Here is a 20311-nt window from a genome sequence, read left to right on the forward strand (position 1 = left end):
TACCCCCAGGGCCGTTTTAGGATTTGAAAACTAGTAGGGAGCTTTGCACTGGATAACCTCCCCGTGTTGGGGATACCCTCTGCACCCTGTCTGCTCTCAGGGATCCCCCCCCACCCCCCCACCCCCACGGCCAGCACGAGTGCAACCTCCCTCCATTAGCATACCCCAGACACAGCTTCGAGCAAGCCAGGGCAGCACCAGCTCTAATGGCAGCAGCAAATTATGCTCGTAAATTAGGGTTCGGCTAATTGTGACTTTATAGACCGGTAGTAGACATTCCTTTAAAAACCCTGTCTGTAAACACACAGCGGCCCTGCTGAGCAAGTGCCGAGCTGTATAAAAACTCTTTTAGGCAGAAATATATGGGCTGTGATAGCTGACTCTCCGGGACGGCATCTCATTTGTTATGTTTCTTTCTCCTCCCCATGCTGAACAGCGCTGCGCGGAGCTAATCCGCCAGCACGGCTCCCTCTCGCTTCACCCCATAAATCCTTGGCTCACAGTTGCCCCGAGCACAGCCATCTGCCAATGGCGCGACGATGCATCGACACAGCGGCAACGGGGTCGGGGGACGGGGTGGGGGGGCTGCCCCTCGCGCCGACCCCACCTCTCAAAAAGCCCGTGAGGTCCTCCCAAGCGGGTCACCTGGAGCGGGTGTGGGCGGAAAAGAACCGTGACATGGGAGCAAGACCCCAGATTCTTCTCATTACAAACCCACCCCCACTCTCATGCCCCATCCTCACCAGGAGAAATGGGCTGAGCTGGAGGGTTTTGGAGAAAGTGCGTGGAGTTGCTGAGAGCAGGTCCCTAGGGGAGGAGGGAGAGGAGGCGGAGGGGGGTGATCCGGAAGCTGGGGGTGAGTCTCCCGCTGTGTTCCCCCCTGCCTCCTGCTTCTTTCAGGAGCCAGTGGCCGAGAGGTCTCCCCAAGAGCAGCCAGAGGCCTCTTCACAGGGCGGGGGGGAGAGGGGGAGGGCGGTGGAGAGGGAGGGATCCTACATGAGAAAATGCCCTGGCTTCGTGGTCAGGCTGCCCTGGGCTCGAATCCACTCTTGGAGAGCACCGGCTACGTGCCAGGTACCTTGCTTTTCTTGTCGTTGCTCCCTCGCATGATCCTACGTGGTAGCTCTGTATGGATACCGTCCCCATTCTATGGATGACAAAACTGAGGCACAAAGAGGTCATGAAACTTGCCAAGGTCAGCAGATGAGTGGAGGAGATGGGATTCAAATCCAAGCGCCACCCGCCTTGTTCTTATCCACCGTATGGTTCCCTTTGTTAGACCTCAAGGCGGCAGGTTAGTCGTGCTGAGCCCTCACGCGTCATCTTATTGTTGTGAATAAAGTTTTACTAGAACACGGTCACACCCACTTCTTTACACGCCGTCCACGGCTGCTTCCATGCTGCAAAGGCAGGTTTGGTGGAGACTGTGTGCCCTCAAAGCCTAAACTATTTGCCATCTGGCTTTTTTGCAGAAAAGCTCTGCCAACCCGAGACTGAGAATTCTGGTCTGTTCAATGACAGCAGCCATGACGCTCGCTCTGGGGGCGGCTGAAACTCAGGCCCCGAACATAGCCAGGCTCGGTAGAGTCTCTCCCTTTCTTCTCCCGCCTCCCTCCATCTTCACCCCTGCACACACACCCTTGACTGCCACGGCCTGCCCTCCACACTGGGGCACCGGAGCTCCACCCCCTCCCCCCCCCCAACAGATGAAGGTGCCTGGGGTGCTGGGCCCCATTTAAAAGCAACTCCAAGTCATTAGCGAGTCAAGACAAAGGTTTCTGCTGTCTTCCTTCTTGCCCACACCACACCAGCGTGCCAATTATGCTGAGCCCCAGCCTCGGCTCAGCGGAAAATGTTTCACTTTAAGAATGAAAGGTATTTTTTAAGAGAATTTTGTTATTCTACCGTGAAACAAAATCCCCCAAATAAGTTAAATCTCCAGCCCTGCAGCAACACACAATGGGGAAACGTCGCTAAATAAACAGTTGCTAATTTGCACAGGATCCAGCCCTGACCCACTTCTGGGTCTTGCCTTTCTAAACAGCCCCTTCATGGTTATCTATTCATCACCGACCCACTTTTCTTCCCTGTGTTGCAAAGGTTGGAGTCTCTTCGGCCCTAAGCAGACACTCAGTTTGTTATTTAAATTAGTTAGTTTACATATGTGAGCATTTGAAGCACATTTTATTTACAACCACGGGTCCATTAACAAATATATGGTGCACTGAGTTCAGCACGTACAGCTGTGCGGGCTGTGCACTGTGCAAATCTAAGAGACACTGCTGGCACTTCATGTTCTTAGATCTGTGCTTTGGTGAGGATAACTGCCTATCAGATGTCAGCAGGGATACGGGGGTGTTCTGGGGAATCTGGTTGGAGGGAGTGGGAATCAGCTGATTGGCAGGGTGAGCAAGGGGAGGGTAGGAGAATATTCTAGACGTGGGCAGCAGGAACTCCTCTCTAAAGGAAGGTCCTCGCGGACTCACTTCCTCAGCACACCTAGTTTTCGGCGCCCGTGACCCAAAACACAGTGCCTGGGAGAATGGATGAGGGAGGCCAGTGTGGCTTGGCAGGCAGCTCAGCCATCCAGCCAGACACAGACTGGACCAGACACGTCCCCAGAGGCCCCGACTTCAGCAGCCTGCTGCCCCCCACGGGGGGCAGGGCAGAAGGGCCAAGGTTCAGCCCCTCCTCACTCTAGGCCTCTTCCCCAGGGAGCAGCAGGCCCGGCCAGGGTCGTACTTCAGAGGCCTCACCTCTGCCTTGTCTGACCTGTGCAACCCCGGGCACATTACCCAACCTCTCTGAGCCCGTTTTTCTCATCTATCTATTGAACAGCATAACAAGAGTATCCGCTTCATAGGGCCCTGCATTTTCATTCAACAATTATTAACGGAGTGCTCCCTGCGTGCGAGATGACAGGAACCGTGCCCTCCCCGAACTTAACGTTCAGGTGTCTTGTGAAAATCCAGTGAGCAAATCCACACTCAGGATGTGGCACATGGCCTGCTCACAAGGAGGCCTCGTGACGGTCTTCGCGAGCATTTTCCTCGTCTGTCAGTTTGCTGCCCAGACAAAGGCAGGATGGCAACAAATCTGGGGGTGCCAATTCGAGCAGAAAGGAAACCATGGTCTCCTGGGCCAACAGCCTGAGGGTCCACAGGGACGGCTGAGAGACGTCAGGGCCTCGGTGCCTGGTGGGGGTGGAGACAATTCACTGGCTGCTTCATCATCAGGGTGGCAGGATCGTGTATTGGGGGGCCGAGTTGGGGGTGAGACACACACGTACACACACACACACACACAACCTCTTCAAACACAGAGAACTGGCCTGGAGTGGGGTGGCAGACACACTTTAGGGCGCAAATGACCCTCGCCACCATGCTTCTAACCATAATCCGGATCATAGAGTCCTGCCGTGAACTCCCGAGGGTACCATTTAGCCAATCCGGGTGCCACAGCGGAGGCCACGTTTGCCCAGGAGCTGAAGTCAGAGCCGCACGGAACCAGACAGATCCTTTAAAAAAGCCCACCTGCAATGCGGGTTAATGGGGTGGCTTTGGTTCCCATGGCGAGAAGAGGAAATTACAAGCTTGAAAAGATTCAGAGACTGCGGGGGCACGGGGGTGAGGTTAGAGGAGCTTCCTTCTGGAACACCTGGAGATGAGCTTCTATCCTGGCCCATGTGAGAGCACCAGTCTTGCCCTCCCACCCTTGCTACCTCCGATTTGGGGCTTTTTGATGTCAAGGGGCGAGGGGTCTCTGAACCTATCCAGCCCCGAGACGCTCTAGATGTTCCGTTAGGCATGTCTCGCCATTAAAAAGCAAATCAATTTGTGTATTAGAGTAGGGTAATGGGGTTTAAATTTTTTTTTCTCTGTTTTCAACACTTTCTTTAACAGTTTGCGTTACTTTGAAAATAATCATAGCTAACCCTTCGGTAGCCCTTCCATGTGCCAGGCACTGTAAAATGGCAAATATTAATCCTTGAAACTCTCACAACAGATCTCCGGGAGAACAGAACCGGGAAGGGAGCTGAGGCTCAGAGAGGTTGAGTAACTGGTTGAGAACCACACAGCTAGGAAGTAAGTGACAGACAGCCTCCCAAAATTGTGACAACCTGTCTGTGGGCTTTATAAGTGACGGATCACTGCTTTTGGCCACATGCCCACTTACCCTGTCTGAAGACACAGGGAGAAGGCCAAGGAGACAGGCCCCAGATGTCCCAACCCTGCTGACACCTTGATCTGGGATGTCCAGCCTCCAAGCTGTAAAAGGATACATTTCTGTTGTTTAGGGTGCACAACTTGTAGTTCTTTGTTACAGCAGCCCTGGGATGTAATGCCCGACCACAGCCCCGGAGGCAACCTTCCCTCCTCACAGCCCCGACCGCGGGTTCAAGGTCAGAGACAACACCAGTACAAGACCCTTTATATTTCCTCCTTCGCCCTCCCCACAACCTTCCCCGTGGGAAGAAATTCCTCTTCTTCAATCCCCAAAAGTGGGTTGCTTTAAAAAAAGAAAGAAAGAAAGAAAGAAAAGCCCTCCCCAAGTGAGGCATTTAATAGATACACAGACTGTATATAAACACTTTCTTATAGAGATGAGTCAACTTTGGAGACCTGGTCACATCTGGATTTTTCGCTCTCTGGGTCTCTAATTGCCCAGGCAGTTGGCCCTGGGCCCAGCTACCCCCGGGAGTGAGTCAGGTGCCTCTGACTCTCGAAGCCTGGCCACCTCCAATGTGGTGTCCCCACCGGTGTCTGGGAGATGTCTCAGGAATCAGGGCCTGCAGGGTGAGCTCCGGGTGGGGGGTATAGCGGGGAGACTGCTCGACTGGGATTCCTTTTTTTCTTTTCATTTTGATAAACATTTATTTATTTATTTATTTATTTAATGTTTATTTATTTTTGAGAGAGGAAGACAGAGCATGAGCAGGGGACGGGCAGAGAGAGAGAGGGAGACACAGAATCCAAAGCAGGTTCCAGGCTCCGAGCTGTCAGCACAGAGCCCGACGTGGGGCTCGAACTCACAGACCGTGAGATCATGACGTGAGCCGAAGTTGGACACTCAAGCGGCACCCAGGCATGCCGATAAACTTCTTCTTCTTTGTTTTTTTTTTTTTAATGTTTATTTCTTTATTTTGAAAGAGAGAGCATGAGTGTCTGAGCAGGGGAGGGACAGAGGGAGAGGGAGAGAGAGAATCCCAAGCAGGCTCCATGCTGTCAGTGCAGAGCCCAATGCGGGGCTCAGTCTCACTGCTGTGAGATCACAACCTGAGCCGAGACCAAGAGTCGGACTCTCAACAGACTGAGCCACCCGGGCACCCCGATAAACTTTTTATTGAAGTTTAAAATGCGTATGGAAAAGTGCACATTCTAAGTGTTCAGCTCAATGAATTTTTTCAAACCCAGACCCGGGCAAATACAACCCAATCAAAATACAGGAGACTAGCAGCACCGCAGAGGTCCCCCTCATGCCCCTTTCCAGTTACAACCCCCAAGGGGAGACCCTGACCGTACCACCCTCAGACCCAGGCTAGAGTCCTGTGCCCTGGGGAGCGGGGGTGAAACTCACATTTTGGAGAACTTCCCTTGGAATTCTTTAGTCCCCTCTGGTGGCTGGGACCTCCAGGGCAAGCAGTGCTTTCTGGACAAAGCACTCCAAACCCCAGACCAGACTGGTGTTCTCTGGTATTCTTCCTGGCCCCCCGTCCTGCACGTGGGACGAAGCAGACGTCCCACGGGGCTCTGGGACTCACACCTATGGCTTGTCCCGTGGCCCAGTGGTGAGGCCCTGGTCCTGGGAGGGTAGCCTCGCACCCGTCCTCACGTGTCAGGCAGTCTGGGGGTGGCTGCACCCACCTCCTCCGAGGGCTTCTGAGACGGTTACTCCGCGAGGCCCGTGGACCCCTCTTGCTGGTGTCTTCCCACCTTCCCTTTTCTGCCAGTGTGGGATGTTGTGCTCCACCGGTCTTAAGTCATGCTGGACAGAGGGCCAACACTCCTTGCATGAAAGGGACCTCTCTCCTTGCTTGGATCCCACGCCTTACTTTTCTCCATGCTGGCGTGGCATCCTGTTGGGGGAGCACGGTCAACACTGACAGAGACTGCGCTCTGGGAACGCAATGATTACAACCCAAAAAACTCAAAAGAAGAGAAGGTCGGAAGATGTGCTATGCCACACATATGCTATGAACGTCCAAACGTAGACCTAACCCTTCCCGAGAACGCACGCTGGGTAAGACTTGCGTCTGCGCTCATCGTCGCCAAAGGTCAGTAACAGCCTCTGAGAGAGTCATGAGAAGTCAGGATTCGGGGGTGACACCGTGGACGATACAGGAGCGTGAGCCGTGCTGCTGGCAGCACAGAGGGAACGCATCAGGGGACCGCAGACATGAGAAGATCTATACTGTTCCAGGAACGACAAGTTCCAGAAAACCACAGCACTGTGAATCATAACAGCATTGCTACCTTGTCCTCCTGGAGGGAGAAATACAGTTAGCCTGGAACGGCACAGTTGATGAAAAAGAACACGAAGTGAGGGTTTCTGGGTCTAAACGGAAGAGACAGTGCCTGGATGCTATAAAGAAACTGACAGGTGATAAACAAAGACATAAGTTACTCTGTTGGTTATTCTAAACTTCATCAGTAAATTTCCACGCCTCGTGTGGGCCTAGAGGCATTGTAATATATTTTTAGTAAAACTGTTTATCTAAACAAAAAAATACTTGCCCTGGGCCTTGCACACCGCAAGGGTAGCCTGGCCCCTAAGAATAGAGTCGCCAGGTCATGTGGGTTCGGGGTTCAGGAGATTCTGCCCATTTCCCTGAGGAGTTTCACCAATTTACACTCCTACCAGCCGCGTGTGAGAGCGTTCCTGCCGTTCCACGTCTCCGCCAGCACCCCGTACTTCCTTTTCACATTTTCATCACCGTGGTGGATGTAGTGGGATCCTATTAATGGTGTTCATTTGCGCTTCTCTGATAATGAATGAAATGGGGCATCTTGTCGCCTTTCCCTTGGCCATTTTGGGGGCCTCTTTCTTTGTACTGACTTGTAGGGGTCCTTCGTATATCCGGGATGTGAGTCGTCGGTAGGATAAATGCATTGCAGATACCTTCCCCCGTCTTGTGGCTTCCAGCTAGGACTTGACACTTTTGAGGGTTCTGGGGCTGACCCTCACCTGTCACATTTTGGGGGCCTGCTTAGGAATGGGAGCTCTCACCACCGCCAATGGGCTCCCCCGGGAGCAGGCGTGGAAGAAGGAGAGAGAGAACAGGAGTGGGGGGGGGGAGAGTTTGGGAGACACCGACCGTTCGTTGTGTTGGAGATCACCTCCGTGAGGCTCAGCACACATCGTGTCCTGGGTGGATGTCTTGATCTCAGCCGCTGGCTCTTCTGGCTGGAGGGCTCCTTAGAACACTGGGCCCCGCCCCAGATGACAATCTGCATTTCTTTTTTTTTTAATGTTTATTTTTGAAAAAGAGAGAGAGAGAGAGAGAGAGAGCACAAGCGGGGGAGGGGCAGAGAGGGAAGGAGACACCATCCGAAGCAGGCTGAGCCACCCAGCGCCCCGAGAGGATTTGCATTTCTAACAAGGGATGCCGATGTCCCTGGTCCTGGCACCAAACTTTCAGCACTGCTGTTTCAAGCCTGGTGTCCTGTCCACCACTGCCTCCCAGCCAGGGAGGGAAACAGAACGCTAGCCACTGACCTGCTCACGTCCTGATCTGACCCAGTGGGAGACCTGTGCAGGTGTTTCTATGGCGGAGGGCCCAGCGCCGCCAGCTGTGTGTATCTCCCTGCTCCCACAGACCCCCCCCCCCCGAGACCCCACTGCAACCCAGCAGGCCCTGCAGTCAGCCAGGTCCTGGCATCTCCTCCTGGGGCAAGTTGATCAACGTCCACACCCTCCTTGTCTGGAAAATAGCCATGAGGACAGGACCTCCAGGGAGCCAGGAGTGAGGTGTTAAGGACACAGCACTCAGCACAGCACTAAGGAAGCAGCACTCCATCAGTGGTGGGTTTTTATTGTGGGGTTTTTTTTTCAGTTTATTTATTTATTTTTGAGAGAGACCGCGAGGGAGGCGCGAGGCAAGAGGGAGAGAGAGAGAATCCCAAGCAGCCTCCACGCCGTCAGTACCGCCGTGGGGCTCGAATCCATGAACCGTGAGATCATGACCTGAGCCGAGATCAAGAGTCGGATGCTCAACCGACTGACCCACCAGGTGCCCCGATATTCATTATTATTATTATTATTATTATTATTATTAATTCTTGAGTTCTGGCTCTACAGAAAAAAGGGGAAATGGCCAAATAATGGAATGGTCAAATGGTGATTTTTCTCTAGAATATAGCAAGGCCAGGTGGAATAGAGAAGAGAATCCCATATTCAGGTCTGCCCCAACTGCCCCCTGCCCAGCTCCAGTGTGCACGTGCACACACAGGCAGACAGACAAACACGGACACACAGACACGCACCTGCACGCACACACCCACCCCCACATTCACCCACACACCTGCTGCCTCGAGGTACATCTGAGATCTTTTGTTAGTTGACCGATCAACGGTCTGACTCCCTTTCTCATTATAGGACACATACAATGTGTTCTTGCACCCATACACCTGCAAGGTGAGGCCTGCGTGACACAGCTGTCCCCTTAGCTGTGGTGGGCAACCTCACACACACACTCCCGCTGATAATCCCCGATCAGACTCCGGCCTCCCCACTCCGTTCCTGCCCCTGCACACACACTCCCCACCGGTCCAAGCTTCATCTGAGACGCAGGAACCTGCGGAAAGAGGGTTGAGGGTGTCAGAAGGGACAAGAGCAGGGGTGCCCTGGTGGCTCAGTCGGATGAGCGTCTGACTCTTGATTTCAGGTCCAGTCATGATCTCATGGTTTGTGAGTTCAAGCCCCGCATTGGGCTCCACACTGACAGTGGAGGCTGCTTGGGATTCTCTGTCTCCCTGTCTCTCTGCCCCTGCCCCGCTCACTCTCTTTCTCTCTCAAAAATAAATAAATAAACATTTGTTTAAGAAGGGACAAGAACAAACAGAAACCCATGGGGGAGGGGAAGGAAAAAAAGAAGAAGAAGAAGAAAAAGAGGTTAGAGTGGGAGAGAGCCAAAGCATAAGAGACTCTTAAAAACTGAGAACAAACTGAGGGTTGATGGGGAGTGGGAGGGAGGGGAGGGGAGGTGATGGGCATTGAAGAGGGCATCTTTTGGGATGAGCACTGGGTGTTGTATGGAAACCAATTTGACAATAAATTTCATATATTAAAAAATAAAATAAAATAAAATCTTGATTAAAAAAATCTCCCCCCCCAAAAAAAGAAGGGACAAGAACAGAGACAAAGGGATTCCCCTGGGCCCCCAGTGCACTCCACCCATTATCTTACTCAATGCCAAAGGCAAGGAAGGAAGGCAGGAAAGGGGGCTGTTTCTGGAGCCAATTGCCTGAGTTTGAGCCCTGCCTCTGACACTCACTTGCTGTGTGACCTTGGGCAGGCTACTTAACCTTCCCGCGCCTCCATTTCCTCATCTGTAAAGTGGAGATGATAAGTATACCTCCCCATAGGGCTGCTATGAAAAGTAAGTGAGTTAAGGCTCATAAAGCACGCAGAGCGTCTGGCACACCATAGCCCATGATAGACATTAGTGTGGTTATTATCCCCGTGATAACTCCTGCGGAAGAGACTGTGTCCTGTGCTCCTGCTGGGGAGCTGAGTTCCACCTGCAGTGAAAGTGGGGGGTGCAGATTGGAGCCAGGCTGTCTTACTACCCGCCAGGAACTTTTCCTGCTTTGCCAGAGCGGTCCCCTCTTCCCCCCCCCCCCCACCGGCAGCTCCCCTAGCCTGTGCCTGTCAGTCAACTCCGTCCTTCCAGATGCCCAGGCCCCAAACCTTAGTGTCATCCTGACTCAGCTCTTTCTCCTACAGCGTCAGCCGACCCAGCGGCAAGCCCCGCGAGCGCCACCTTCAAAGGCACCCGGAGTCTGCTGGCTCCGCAGCCCCCACCTGCCGCGCCGGCCCCAGCACCCTGCACTCCTTCGGGGTGGTCTCCCCTCTAGCCCCTGCACCTCCTCTCCAGGAACAACAGCCAGAGGGATCCAGCTGAATGTAAGTCAGATCGTGTCCCTGCTCTGCTTCAAACCCTCCGATGACTCCCGTCTTGCTCAGATCAAAGCCAAATCTTTATGGTAGCCCCAAGTTCCTGCGTGCTCTGGCACCCGGTCGCTCTCTCACCTGAACTTCTGCCCTCGCTCGCCCTGCTCTGGCCCCACTAGATTCCTGACGTCCCTCCAACGCCACCCTGCTCCCCCACTTCCACTGGGAATGCTCTCCCCCACAGATCCACTTGGCCCACACCTACCCTCGCTTCAGGTCTGTGCTCACAGGCCACCTCCTCAGCGAGGCCTAGGCTGACCACTCTGCTTAAAACTGCAAACCACTCCCAACCAGCCCCAGCCTCACCCCCTGCTGCTTCATCACTGTCTCACAAACTATTATTCTTTCCCATTTACTAACTTATCAGTAAATGTATTTTCTTCTCCACTAGAATCTAGGCTCCACAGAGGCAGGAATACTGGCCTGCTACATCCCCAGTGCTTAAAACTCTGTCTGGAACATAGCAGGTGCCCGGTGAATGTTGAACGAGCGAATGACCCAGCAGAGCTTGGAAGGAAAGAAGCCATATTCAGCTCCTTTCCTCCTCCCTTCTCACCCCTGGATGGTTTCTCCATGTGCCCATAGCAGGAGCTCAGTAAGAGGGCACATGATCTGGGTCTCCCTGCCTTTAATTTTGTGGTTGCTCAGATTTTTAGAACATCTTTTCTGAGCCATTTACATTTAGATTTTCGCGGAGCAACTGTCTACTGGTAGAGAGAGAACCATGGTCCCCAGGCGGAGTAGCATTTGGGGTGGGGGTGGGGGGAGTTGCTCTAAGCCACTGCTGGGGCCAGCAAAGGGTTGTTCACATCCAAGACAAGCCACAGATGGAAAAGGGAGGCAGCCAGGGGAGAGGACAGAGAGAAGAAAAATGCCTTTGTTACTCGTTTCTCGGTGCACCTACAGTAGAGCAAGAATAATGGAAATCAGACTAGAAGCTAAAAAAATCACCCACCATCCTGACATCCTTAACAAATCGCACTGTGACATATTTGTTTGTGATGACAGGCTCTGGGCAGAGGCTGGGGACAGTGGTTCCAGGGACACAGAGCAGGGGACCGAGTTACAAGACCACCCTTGGAGACCCCAGCCTCAGTGCCAATGTGCCAGATGAGCCGGAGCAGAAGCGGTGTCAGCTTCCACTGAGGTCCCATCTGGAAAATGGGGCAGAGCAACCAAAGCCTGAAAAACACAGAGGCAGCACATTCAGGACGAGAGGGATGCTGGGTGGGCGAGAGAGAGGCCAGGCAGGCAGGGTGGGGGCCCGGGGCTTTGGCACCAGATGGTGGGCAGTTGATCTCCGCTCCAGGCTCCGGGCTCCGGACTAAGTGAGCTTGGCCATCTTAACCTGGGTTTCAGCTCTTACAAAATGGGATACACCTCTCACAAGGTTATTGTGGACATGAAATAATATAATATTTATGTATTTTCATTTAGATATTTAGGTATAGTAGTACATATGCGTATTTCTATACAGCACATCTACAATTTAGCACATATAAATATCATTTTACAGGTGCAATAAGTCCCCTGCCAGTTTCCCACTACTCCTATTTCCATTCTACCAAAGGGAATAGCAGAGGAAGGAAGTAAAAGAAATCAGAATAAAAATACCTTTGGTCTCATGCACTTGACCAAGGTTTTGAACCCAGTACATGGAAGAGGAATCTCATTTAGAACATATCATTCAAGGGGAGACAGGGTGGCTCAGTGAGTGAAGCCACAGGCTCTTGATTTCAGCTCAGGTCATGATCTCACGGTTTGTGAGATCGAGCCCCACGACGGGCTCCGTGCTGACCAGGGGGGAGAGCCCATTTGGGATTCTCTCCCTGCCCTTTCCCCTGCTTGTGCTCTCTCTCTCTCTCTCTCTCAACCTCTCTCTCTCTCAATAAATAAATAAATGTTAAAAAAAAAGAACATATCAAAGCACAAGAAAATGGTTGTTTTCCAGCAAAAAAAAAAAAAGCAAGCATTATAACATATCACACATTTCTTTCATCAAAATCAAGCTGAGGCAATTACCAAGCCTCTGAATGCTGCCCCCATTCATGCCCCCGCCGCAGGACTTCGCAAGCACAAATCCCTCCATAGAGTCTAAAATCCCGCCAAGTGGGGAACTGACAGTTCCGAAAATTGCAAGAACCCTGTGATGTCAGGAAACACGCGGCATGGCGGTAAACAAGCGCCTGATTTCCATCTGCCTCCGTTTCCTCCCCAGGTGCCACCCTGGAAGGAACTGCCTGATCCCAGGGAGCACAGCCATGTGACGGCGTGCAGGGGGTGTGGAGTGGGCTGCACGGGCTCTGCAGTCCAAACCCTGCTCACCTCCTGGGTGCGTGTGAGCCTGAGCCGATCCTTTGGCATTTCCAGGCCTCAGTTTCTCCATCTGTGAATCGGGTTCCTGAGTCTCTACTTCCTAGGAGATGGTGTGAGACAACCAAATAGCACAATGCCTGCCTGGCACATAAGATGCTCTTCTAGTGGAACCTGCAGGCACCCCTCGAAGCTCACCGGCACGCACCCTTCCTGCCAAAGCCAATGGCTTCCTACAGACAGGCCTTGGCAGGTCCTTCCCCAGAGCCTTCACTCACTGTCTGGACCCTTGCAGCAATCACACAGATGGCAGTCAAGAATAGGCAGAGACATACCTGGCTTTTTTGTCCCTCGGAGGGCAATTCCACTCAAAGAAGGTTCCCAGAGGCCCCCAGGAAGTGAGCCCAGCTGCCCACGCCCATCACCTGCTCATTAACGCCCCCTACATTGGGTTCCTTCCCTTACCTCTTCCCACTTCTCTTCCCCCAAGGAGTGTTCCCTGGGCCTGCCGCTAGGGAAACTTAACCTAAGACAGGGCTCGATACATGTTGGCTATTAAAATAGTAAGAAGGGGAGCATGGTCGGCTCAGTGGGCAGAATATGTGCCTCTTGATCTCAGGGTTGTAGGTTCAAGCCCCCTGGTAGGTATAGAGATTACTTAAAAATAAAGTTTAAAAAAAAATAGTAAGAAGAAGAAGGGCCAATAATATGGCAGCATCTTGAGGCTGAGATCCTAGCAGACATCTAGTTAGCGTCCCTTCTAAGACTCTAAGAGAGTCGGCTGGAGACCACTGGGGATCCCCCGCAGAGACGAGGTGGGGGGGTTTCATTATTGTTGGGTTTTCACTTCCCAAAGATTTACAGAAACAGAAATAAGTTGGTCAGGCCCTGGTTGGGGGTAGAAACAAAACCTGTTTTAGATCGAACCAAAGCACATTCTCGAAAGTATTGTATTACAGGAGATCTTTATAACAAACCTATAGTGAACTTTTCCCCCTCTTGTGGGGAATGTGGTTCCTAAGAACTACCACCTAGTTCTGTTCCAGACCTGTCCTCACGCTCCCGGGAAACTACAGGAAGGCACTTAAAAGCTGATACTTTAAATATGGCTTTCTGTTTTGGTCTTGCTGATGTAATCATGACTGTACTGAGCATGAACAATTTCTCCTAAAGGTCAATGAGGTTTCAACAAGTCCTGGGGATGCCCCCCCCCCACTTTTGGTTGCAAGCCCTCACTAAGAGGGTTATTGCTCATGCACTTACTCATCACACATTTATTTGGGGCCAAGGAAGGGACAGACAGGGTGCTGGTGGCTTTGGGGGTGGGCGTCAGCCAAAGAGAGATGGCAGAGGTTGGTTTTGTTCAAATTTTCAAGGGAATGAGGAGGAAGAGAAGAAAGTGGCCGGACAGACAGCCGGGAGCGCAGACCTTTGTAAGACAAGTAGGGAAGTGGAAAGGGACCCAGACAGAATCACCAGCCAAGTCAGAGGAAGAATATCAAAGAGATGGGGGCAGAGTGGGGAGATTTTTCACTATCAAATTGGAAAAGAAATTCGTGATAATACACAGTGTTGTTGAAGACACGGGGAGTTGAGTGATCTCTACCGTGAGCTGTGGTTGTAACTTGATACAGCTTTTCTGGAGGACAATGTAGTAAGTCATGTGTATCCCAGAGCAATTTGTCTCTCGTTCATTTATCGATAGATTTCGCTTTTGAAATGTTCTTCCTAATTTTGTTTCTAACGGGGGAAATGGGGGGCCCCTGGGTGGCTCAATCAGTTGAGCTTCTGACTTCAGCTCAGGTCATGACCTCACGGTTCATGGGTTCGAGCCCCACGTCGGGCTCTGTGCCGATACCTCAGAGCCCAGACCCCTACTTTGGATTCTCCTTCTCTCCCTCTCTATCTGCCCCTCTCTCACTCACTCTCTCTGAAAATAAATAAATAAACTTTAAAAGAATCCCAGCAATATTGGTTCAACAAATTGTGGTTTTATCAAGACTGAAATAACGGGAGAGCTGCTTAAATTGAGGGTGTGAATGTTTATCAATATGCGAGAAGATTCGACAAATACGGCCAACGGGAAAACAAGTCATGGAGCTATATGTCAAGGACGATCTCCATATTTTTTCTGGTTAAGTAGATACTGATTAAAATATACAAGAGCTGCAACACAGTATCAGTGGGGGGGTCCTCTTGGTGATGGATGCTGAGGGTATCTGTGTGGTGGGGCATCGGCTCCATGTGGTCCATTAGGACCTTCAGGTGACGCCCGTTTAGGTGACGCCAGCACCACTCAAACCCCTTCTAATGTGCATCCCTTTTGCAGACGTTGAAATTGCCGTCTCCTCAAATAACCCGCTATATCTCACAGACTCCCTTGTATCTCGGTCACCTCAATGACCTTACAGCTTTTGAATACTTGTATGGACTGAATTGTGTCCTCCCAAATTCATATGTGGGTGCCCTCACCCCCAGTGTGACAGGATCTGAAGGTGGGGCCTTTGGGAGGTGATTAGGTTAGATGAGGTCATGAGGGCGGGGCGCCATCATGGGCTTAGTGCCCTTGTAAGAAGAGACCCCAGACAGCTTTTGTCCCCTCACCCTCTCCCTGCCATGTGAGGACACAGCAGCACGGCGGCCATCAGGAAGAGTCCTCACCAGCAACTAGATCAGCACCTTGCTCTCAGACTTCTCAGCCACCAGAACCATGAGGGACAAACGTCTGTGGCTTAAGCCCCCCCAGTCTGTGGTGTTGTGTTAGAGCAGCCTGGGCCAGTGCAGATACGATTTCCACCCTTTATATGGCAAGCCAGACTTCTGAAGTCTGATTCCCTTTCATGTCTTAAAGGTAAACTTCGTTTCTAAATGCTCTGATCTCCACGGGGCTTGGCTGCTTCGGCTATTCTTGTCTGTTGCCTGTAGCTCCATTTCTGGGGAGTTCCGGTGCCCTGGAATCCAGCGACCCGGCAGGGCTCAGGGCCCCAGGGCTGCTGGTGTGGATGGGGGCAGCCGTGCCCTGATTCAGCAGCCGGGTCAGGGTGGCAGTGCTGTGGATCAGGCACCGGCCACTAGAAGAACAGCCTCCCCCTTGGTGGCCGAGCTCTGCTGTGTGGTTGTAGAAATCAATGCTGAAAATTTCAGCTGGAATCTGCTCTTCAGCCCCTGATGATTCTACAGACCAATTGAGTCCCCTGAGAAATGTCCCCTTCTCTGCCCTGAAACTAGCCTGGGTGTCCTCACCTCGTGATGCCCGGCAGAGGAGCTGGGTGTCCCCCCACCCCCGCCTCACCCCACCTACTTTATGGCAGAAACTCCAAACCCAGCTTTCCTTGGGGTCTTTTGATTCTCCAAAAGTCTCAACAGCGACTATTCCAGTCTGTTTGTCACCCTCTGGTCATAATTAATCCTAGCGCAAGGCGATCCCTCTGCCTGAACAGGACAGCTTGTCTACAAAGATCTGATTTCAAAGATCTAGATCACCATATTTGCATTTTTCTGATGTTTACTACCCTGTGTTACCGATATCATAAAAGAAGTTCCAGAAATAAAGGTATAACGTGTGAAGGTAGGACACAAGGCAGCGTAGGATGCTACACTGGACACAAGAACCCCATCTAGCAATCGGTTCCCTAAAAAGAGATGGTTGGATTTCACCACTGAGTCCTCTAGCTATGTGTCATCTGATACCACAGCGGTCGCTGACTACTGAGCACTTGAAATATGGTTACTCTGAATTAAGATGTGCTAAAAGTGTAAAATACACATCAGATCTCAAAAAGCTGGTACAAAAAAAAAAAAAAAACCAAAGAATGGAAAATGTCCCACTAATAATTTTTTTTAATGAATACATGTTACAGGTTGAAATGATACTAGTTTGGACATATTGAGTTAAATGAAACATATTTATTTCAAAAGTAAAGTTAATTTTACTTGTCCCTTCACTTTTTGGGTTTTTTAAAGTTTATTTATTTATTTTGAGAGAGAAAGAGAGACAGAGCAAGTGAGCGAGCATGATTGGGGAAGGTGCAGAGAGAGAGAAAGAATCCCAAGCAGGCTCTGCACTGTCAGCCCAGAGCCTGACTTGGGGCTCGATCTCACAAAATGTGAGATCATGACCTGAGCTGAAATCAAGAGTTGGACGCTCAACCGATTAAGCTACCCAGGCACCCCTCTCTTTTTAATTTTTGAAGGTGGCCGCTAGAAAACTTTTAATTCCATGTGTAACTGGCACTTTATTTCGATTAGATGGCCCTACCCTAAAGCATCTCACAGATGGGGAGGGACAAAAGCCTCACTTTTGGGTTCAGGAAATGAGGACACTAAAGGGAGATCCGGGGATGGGCTGGCTGGGAAGGTAGCTTTTTTCAGAAAACTGGCAGTAACGGGGGAACAAAGACAATGACTTGGGGGGAGGGGAGGGGAAGAGGAGACATATTTAAGGGTGGGGAATCTGAGGATGCTGGGTAAAGATTAGGATACACGAAAAGGAAGGAAAATCTTCCAGAGAGAGGAAGATACATTGAACCAGTCCCAGAGTGGGGATGTGGGACAGAAACAGACGCTGAAAGTCCCACTGAAGAGGAATACCTACGAGCATTGTTCCCTTAACTGGAAAGGCAGGCTGGAACAGTGCAGGGGAACACAGTAAGCTATGCCATGTACACACAAAGACTGGGAGTGAATCACTAGGAACATTAGCGCTCTCCAGGAGTGGCATTGCATTTTCCCCAATGCGGGTTTCTCTGTGCTTTCCCAGGGTCCTCCAACAGATAGGTATTGATCTTGTAATTAGAAAAGCAAATAAAAAAATCTTTTTTCAAGACTCCAAGAGGCCTGAGGAGTTTCTGGATTGCAGAAGGACACACAGAAGGCAGTTGTTCTGAGTCCCCTGGAGATTCACCCCAGGCTGAAGAATCAGAATCTTGAGGAGGGGGCTCCCCAGCTATTTGGAGGGAGCCCAGCTCAGAGCCTTTCTGGCTTTGCTGCACAGCCTGTAAAGTTGCCTGGATGTACCAGATGTGATGACACAGATGTGAGTACTGGGTCCAGGCTGAGAGGCTATCAGTGTCTTAGACTGAGGGCCCTTCCGGGGTTGCTGGCTCCACACCTGTTCTCAGGCAGCAGCAAAGAAGCCTGAGAGGGCTGCTGGGGCAAAGCCCATGAATGAAAGCCTCCCCACGAGACTTGAGGCTGAAGGAGGGGGGCAGCACCACCCTGGCAGGCCCCTGCACAGCACCGGTGCCCTGGAACTGCCTGTTGCAGTCAACTAATTCTTCAAGCCCTCTGACCTTTAGTCCCCTGCTTCGTGGCAAGAGCTGCTTTGGGTCAACCTGGTCTACCTTGGGTTTAGGATAAAATGAGCTCCCGACTACTTCAGGGAGCGCTAACGATGTGCCCAGTCCCACTAAACCTTCACAACAGCTCTACTGTTCCATTTTACAGATGAGGGAACTGTGGCTCAGAGAAGTTAAGCCGTTTGCCCAAGGGAATTAAGGTCCGAGACTGATAACCAAGTGGCAAAATCAGAACTCTCATCAAGGTTGTTCACTGCAGAGCCCGTCCTGAGCTTTCTTTCTTTTTTTTCAAAAACTCATCCAATGTTTACTGGATAATGAACCATTGCCAACATTGCTGAAATCTGCAACTCACCCACCCAGATCCCTGTCTTGGCCACCCCCTGAGAAGGAAGCCGGGAGCCAGAGAGAAGCCAGAGGGATAGGGGATGCAGGGAGAGGGAAGAGGAAAAGCAGGGAGAGGGAAGAGGAAAAGCAGGGAGAGGGAAGAGGAAAAGCAGGGAGAGGGAGGAGGTAGACAGGACACAGGGCTACACTCCCAGGGACACACACACACACACACTCACATGCACACACAGGCAAGGACCACGGGCGTCAGTCTCTGCCCCACCTGGTGACCGCAGGGACATCAAAGAAAGATCAGGCATCCACAAGACATTCCAGTCCTTCCTATCTTGATGTGTCTGTCGTGAGGGGCTGGACCAAGGTCATTGGACTCTGCCTTCAGGACACATTAGCCTTGAGCCAAGGCAGCTCTGATCGCAGCCACCAACTTCAGAAACTTACTCTCCATGTCCATGTAGCCATCACCTCCCTTCTTGGAGTGAAACAACTTCCCTGCTACCATCACTTCAAAGCCGGTGGCCTGCAGAGTCCCCTTGCTGCAGATGTCCAGGCTCCTGGGGAGCTCATCTTCTAACTTCTTGTGCTGCAGGTACTTGGATTTGTAGCTTCAAGCACCACAATAAATGACTCAGGTGGCAAGGACCATGGCTGGGGACCACAGCTTGGGCAGGGGCACGGACAGGTGACCTACCTGAGGCACAGACAGGAAAGCTCAGTCCTTGGCATGCATCTGAGTGTCATGGACACAGGGTTTGGACCTGAGGAGGAAAGTCCAGAATGTTGTGTCTCTCTCCCGTCAGAAAGGTGGAGAGTCCTGGGCTGGCCTCCTGAGGGGAGATGCTAGGCATGGGATGGGGGGCTTTGAGGGGAGGGACCCCTGAGAGGGGGCCCGGAAGGTACCGTGTTCAATACAGCATCGTTTTCAACTTGTCAGAACTTGCCAAATGAATTACAAAATAAAACCCCAAATGACAGAATAATGAACAATTCATTTGAAATGTAAAATAAATAGGTAAATCTCTGGTGAGAAGGCAGAATAAATGGCATTCGGATGACATTTGGCGATTAAATTAAACAGTAATGAACTTGTGAGTAATGTGCCCAGAGATGGCTAGGGAGGGTGATTTTTTTTTTCCTCAAGCCAAGGACTTAAAGCTCCAGCTGTTCCCAGTTCTCATGTCTGGGAGCCTAGCTGGGGGTCAAGGGAGTCGGAGGGGAGCAACTGACCCACCCACTCCACCAGAGACCCAGCCTGGAGTGGGGGGCCAGCCTTGAGCTTTGAGGGACCCAAGCCCAGGTCTTTTGGTACCAGGGGAAACTTCCAGATCATCTAGTCTGCTTCTGTCATTTATACTGTGGGAAGCTGAGTCCCAGAAAGGTCCAGAGACTTGTCCAAGGGTGACCAGTAGAGCGAAGACCAAGGTCTTCTGACCTGCCTACTTCACCACATCTCTTCTCCCCCCCATAACAGCTGGTCCCCAGTATGACCAGAGATGACCCCCAGTAACCACACCTCCTAACATCCACACCCTTATGTGGTGCCTCCTTTCGAATCCAAGCTGGACTGTGACTTGCCGTGGACCAACAGAACATGATGGAAGTGATGCTGTGTGACGTTCAAGGCCAAGTCACAAGAAACCTTGCAGCTTCTACCTAAGACTCTTAGAACACTCATTCCAGGGAAAACCAGCCACCATGTAAGAAGTCCAACTACCCTCCATGCTGTGAGGAAGCCCAAGCTAACTACATGAAGAGGCTGCATGTAGAGGGAGAGATTGGTATTCTGGCATCTCAAATAAGGCACCAGGTGTGTGCATGAAGAATCCAGCCCTGCCAACCTGTACACCACGGGGCTGTAACCACATGAAAGTCCCCAAGAGAGGTCCACCCAGCTGAGTCTAGTCAACCCACAGCAATGTGAGAGTTAATAATAAATTTTTGTTTCCAGTTATTGTGATGGGTTAATTTGGTATGTCAATTGGGCTAAGGGGTACCCAGAAAACTGGCAAACATTATTTCTGGGAGTGATGTGAGCCACCCAGCCACGAAGCTGGGTGTGCACAAACACTCCATCATCAAATGGAAGTGGTATATACAAGATCAGGACCAAGCAGGCCCTGAAGGCATAGGCAAATTGCATGAAGAAATGGCCCAGATGCCCAGGCCCCCCCTTGCTACACCAC

At 51.4% G+C, this 20311-nt stretch overlaps 1 protein-coding gene across 1 annotated transcript; it reads right to left on the reverse strand.

Annotated features, from left to right (window-relative positions):
- Positions 1–18474: 18474 nt before the first annotated feature.
- LOC122479546 (selenoprotein W-like) lies at positions 18475–18809 on the reverse strand. Its single transcript, XM_043573385.1, is given in 1 exon segment — positions 18475–18809. A coding segment is annotated over 1 exon segment (258 nt). The 5' UTR covers positions 18775–18809; the 3' UTR covers positions 18475–18516.
- Between the last annotated feature and the right edge of the window lie 1502 nt (positions 18810–20311).

This window comes from Prionailurus bengalensis, chromosome C1 (genome assembly GCF_016509475.1).
Source record: "Prionailurus bengalensis isolate Pbe53 chromosome C1, Fcat_Pben_1.1_paternal_pri, whole genome shotgun sequence".
Lineage (NCBI taxonomy): Eukaryota > Metazoa > Chordata > Mammalia > Carnivora > Felidae > Prionailurus > Prionailurus bengalensis.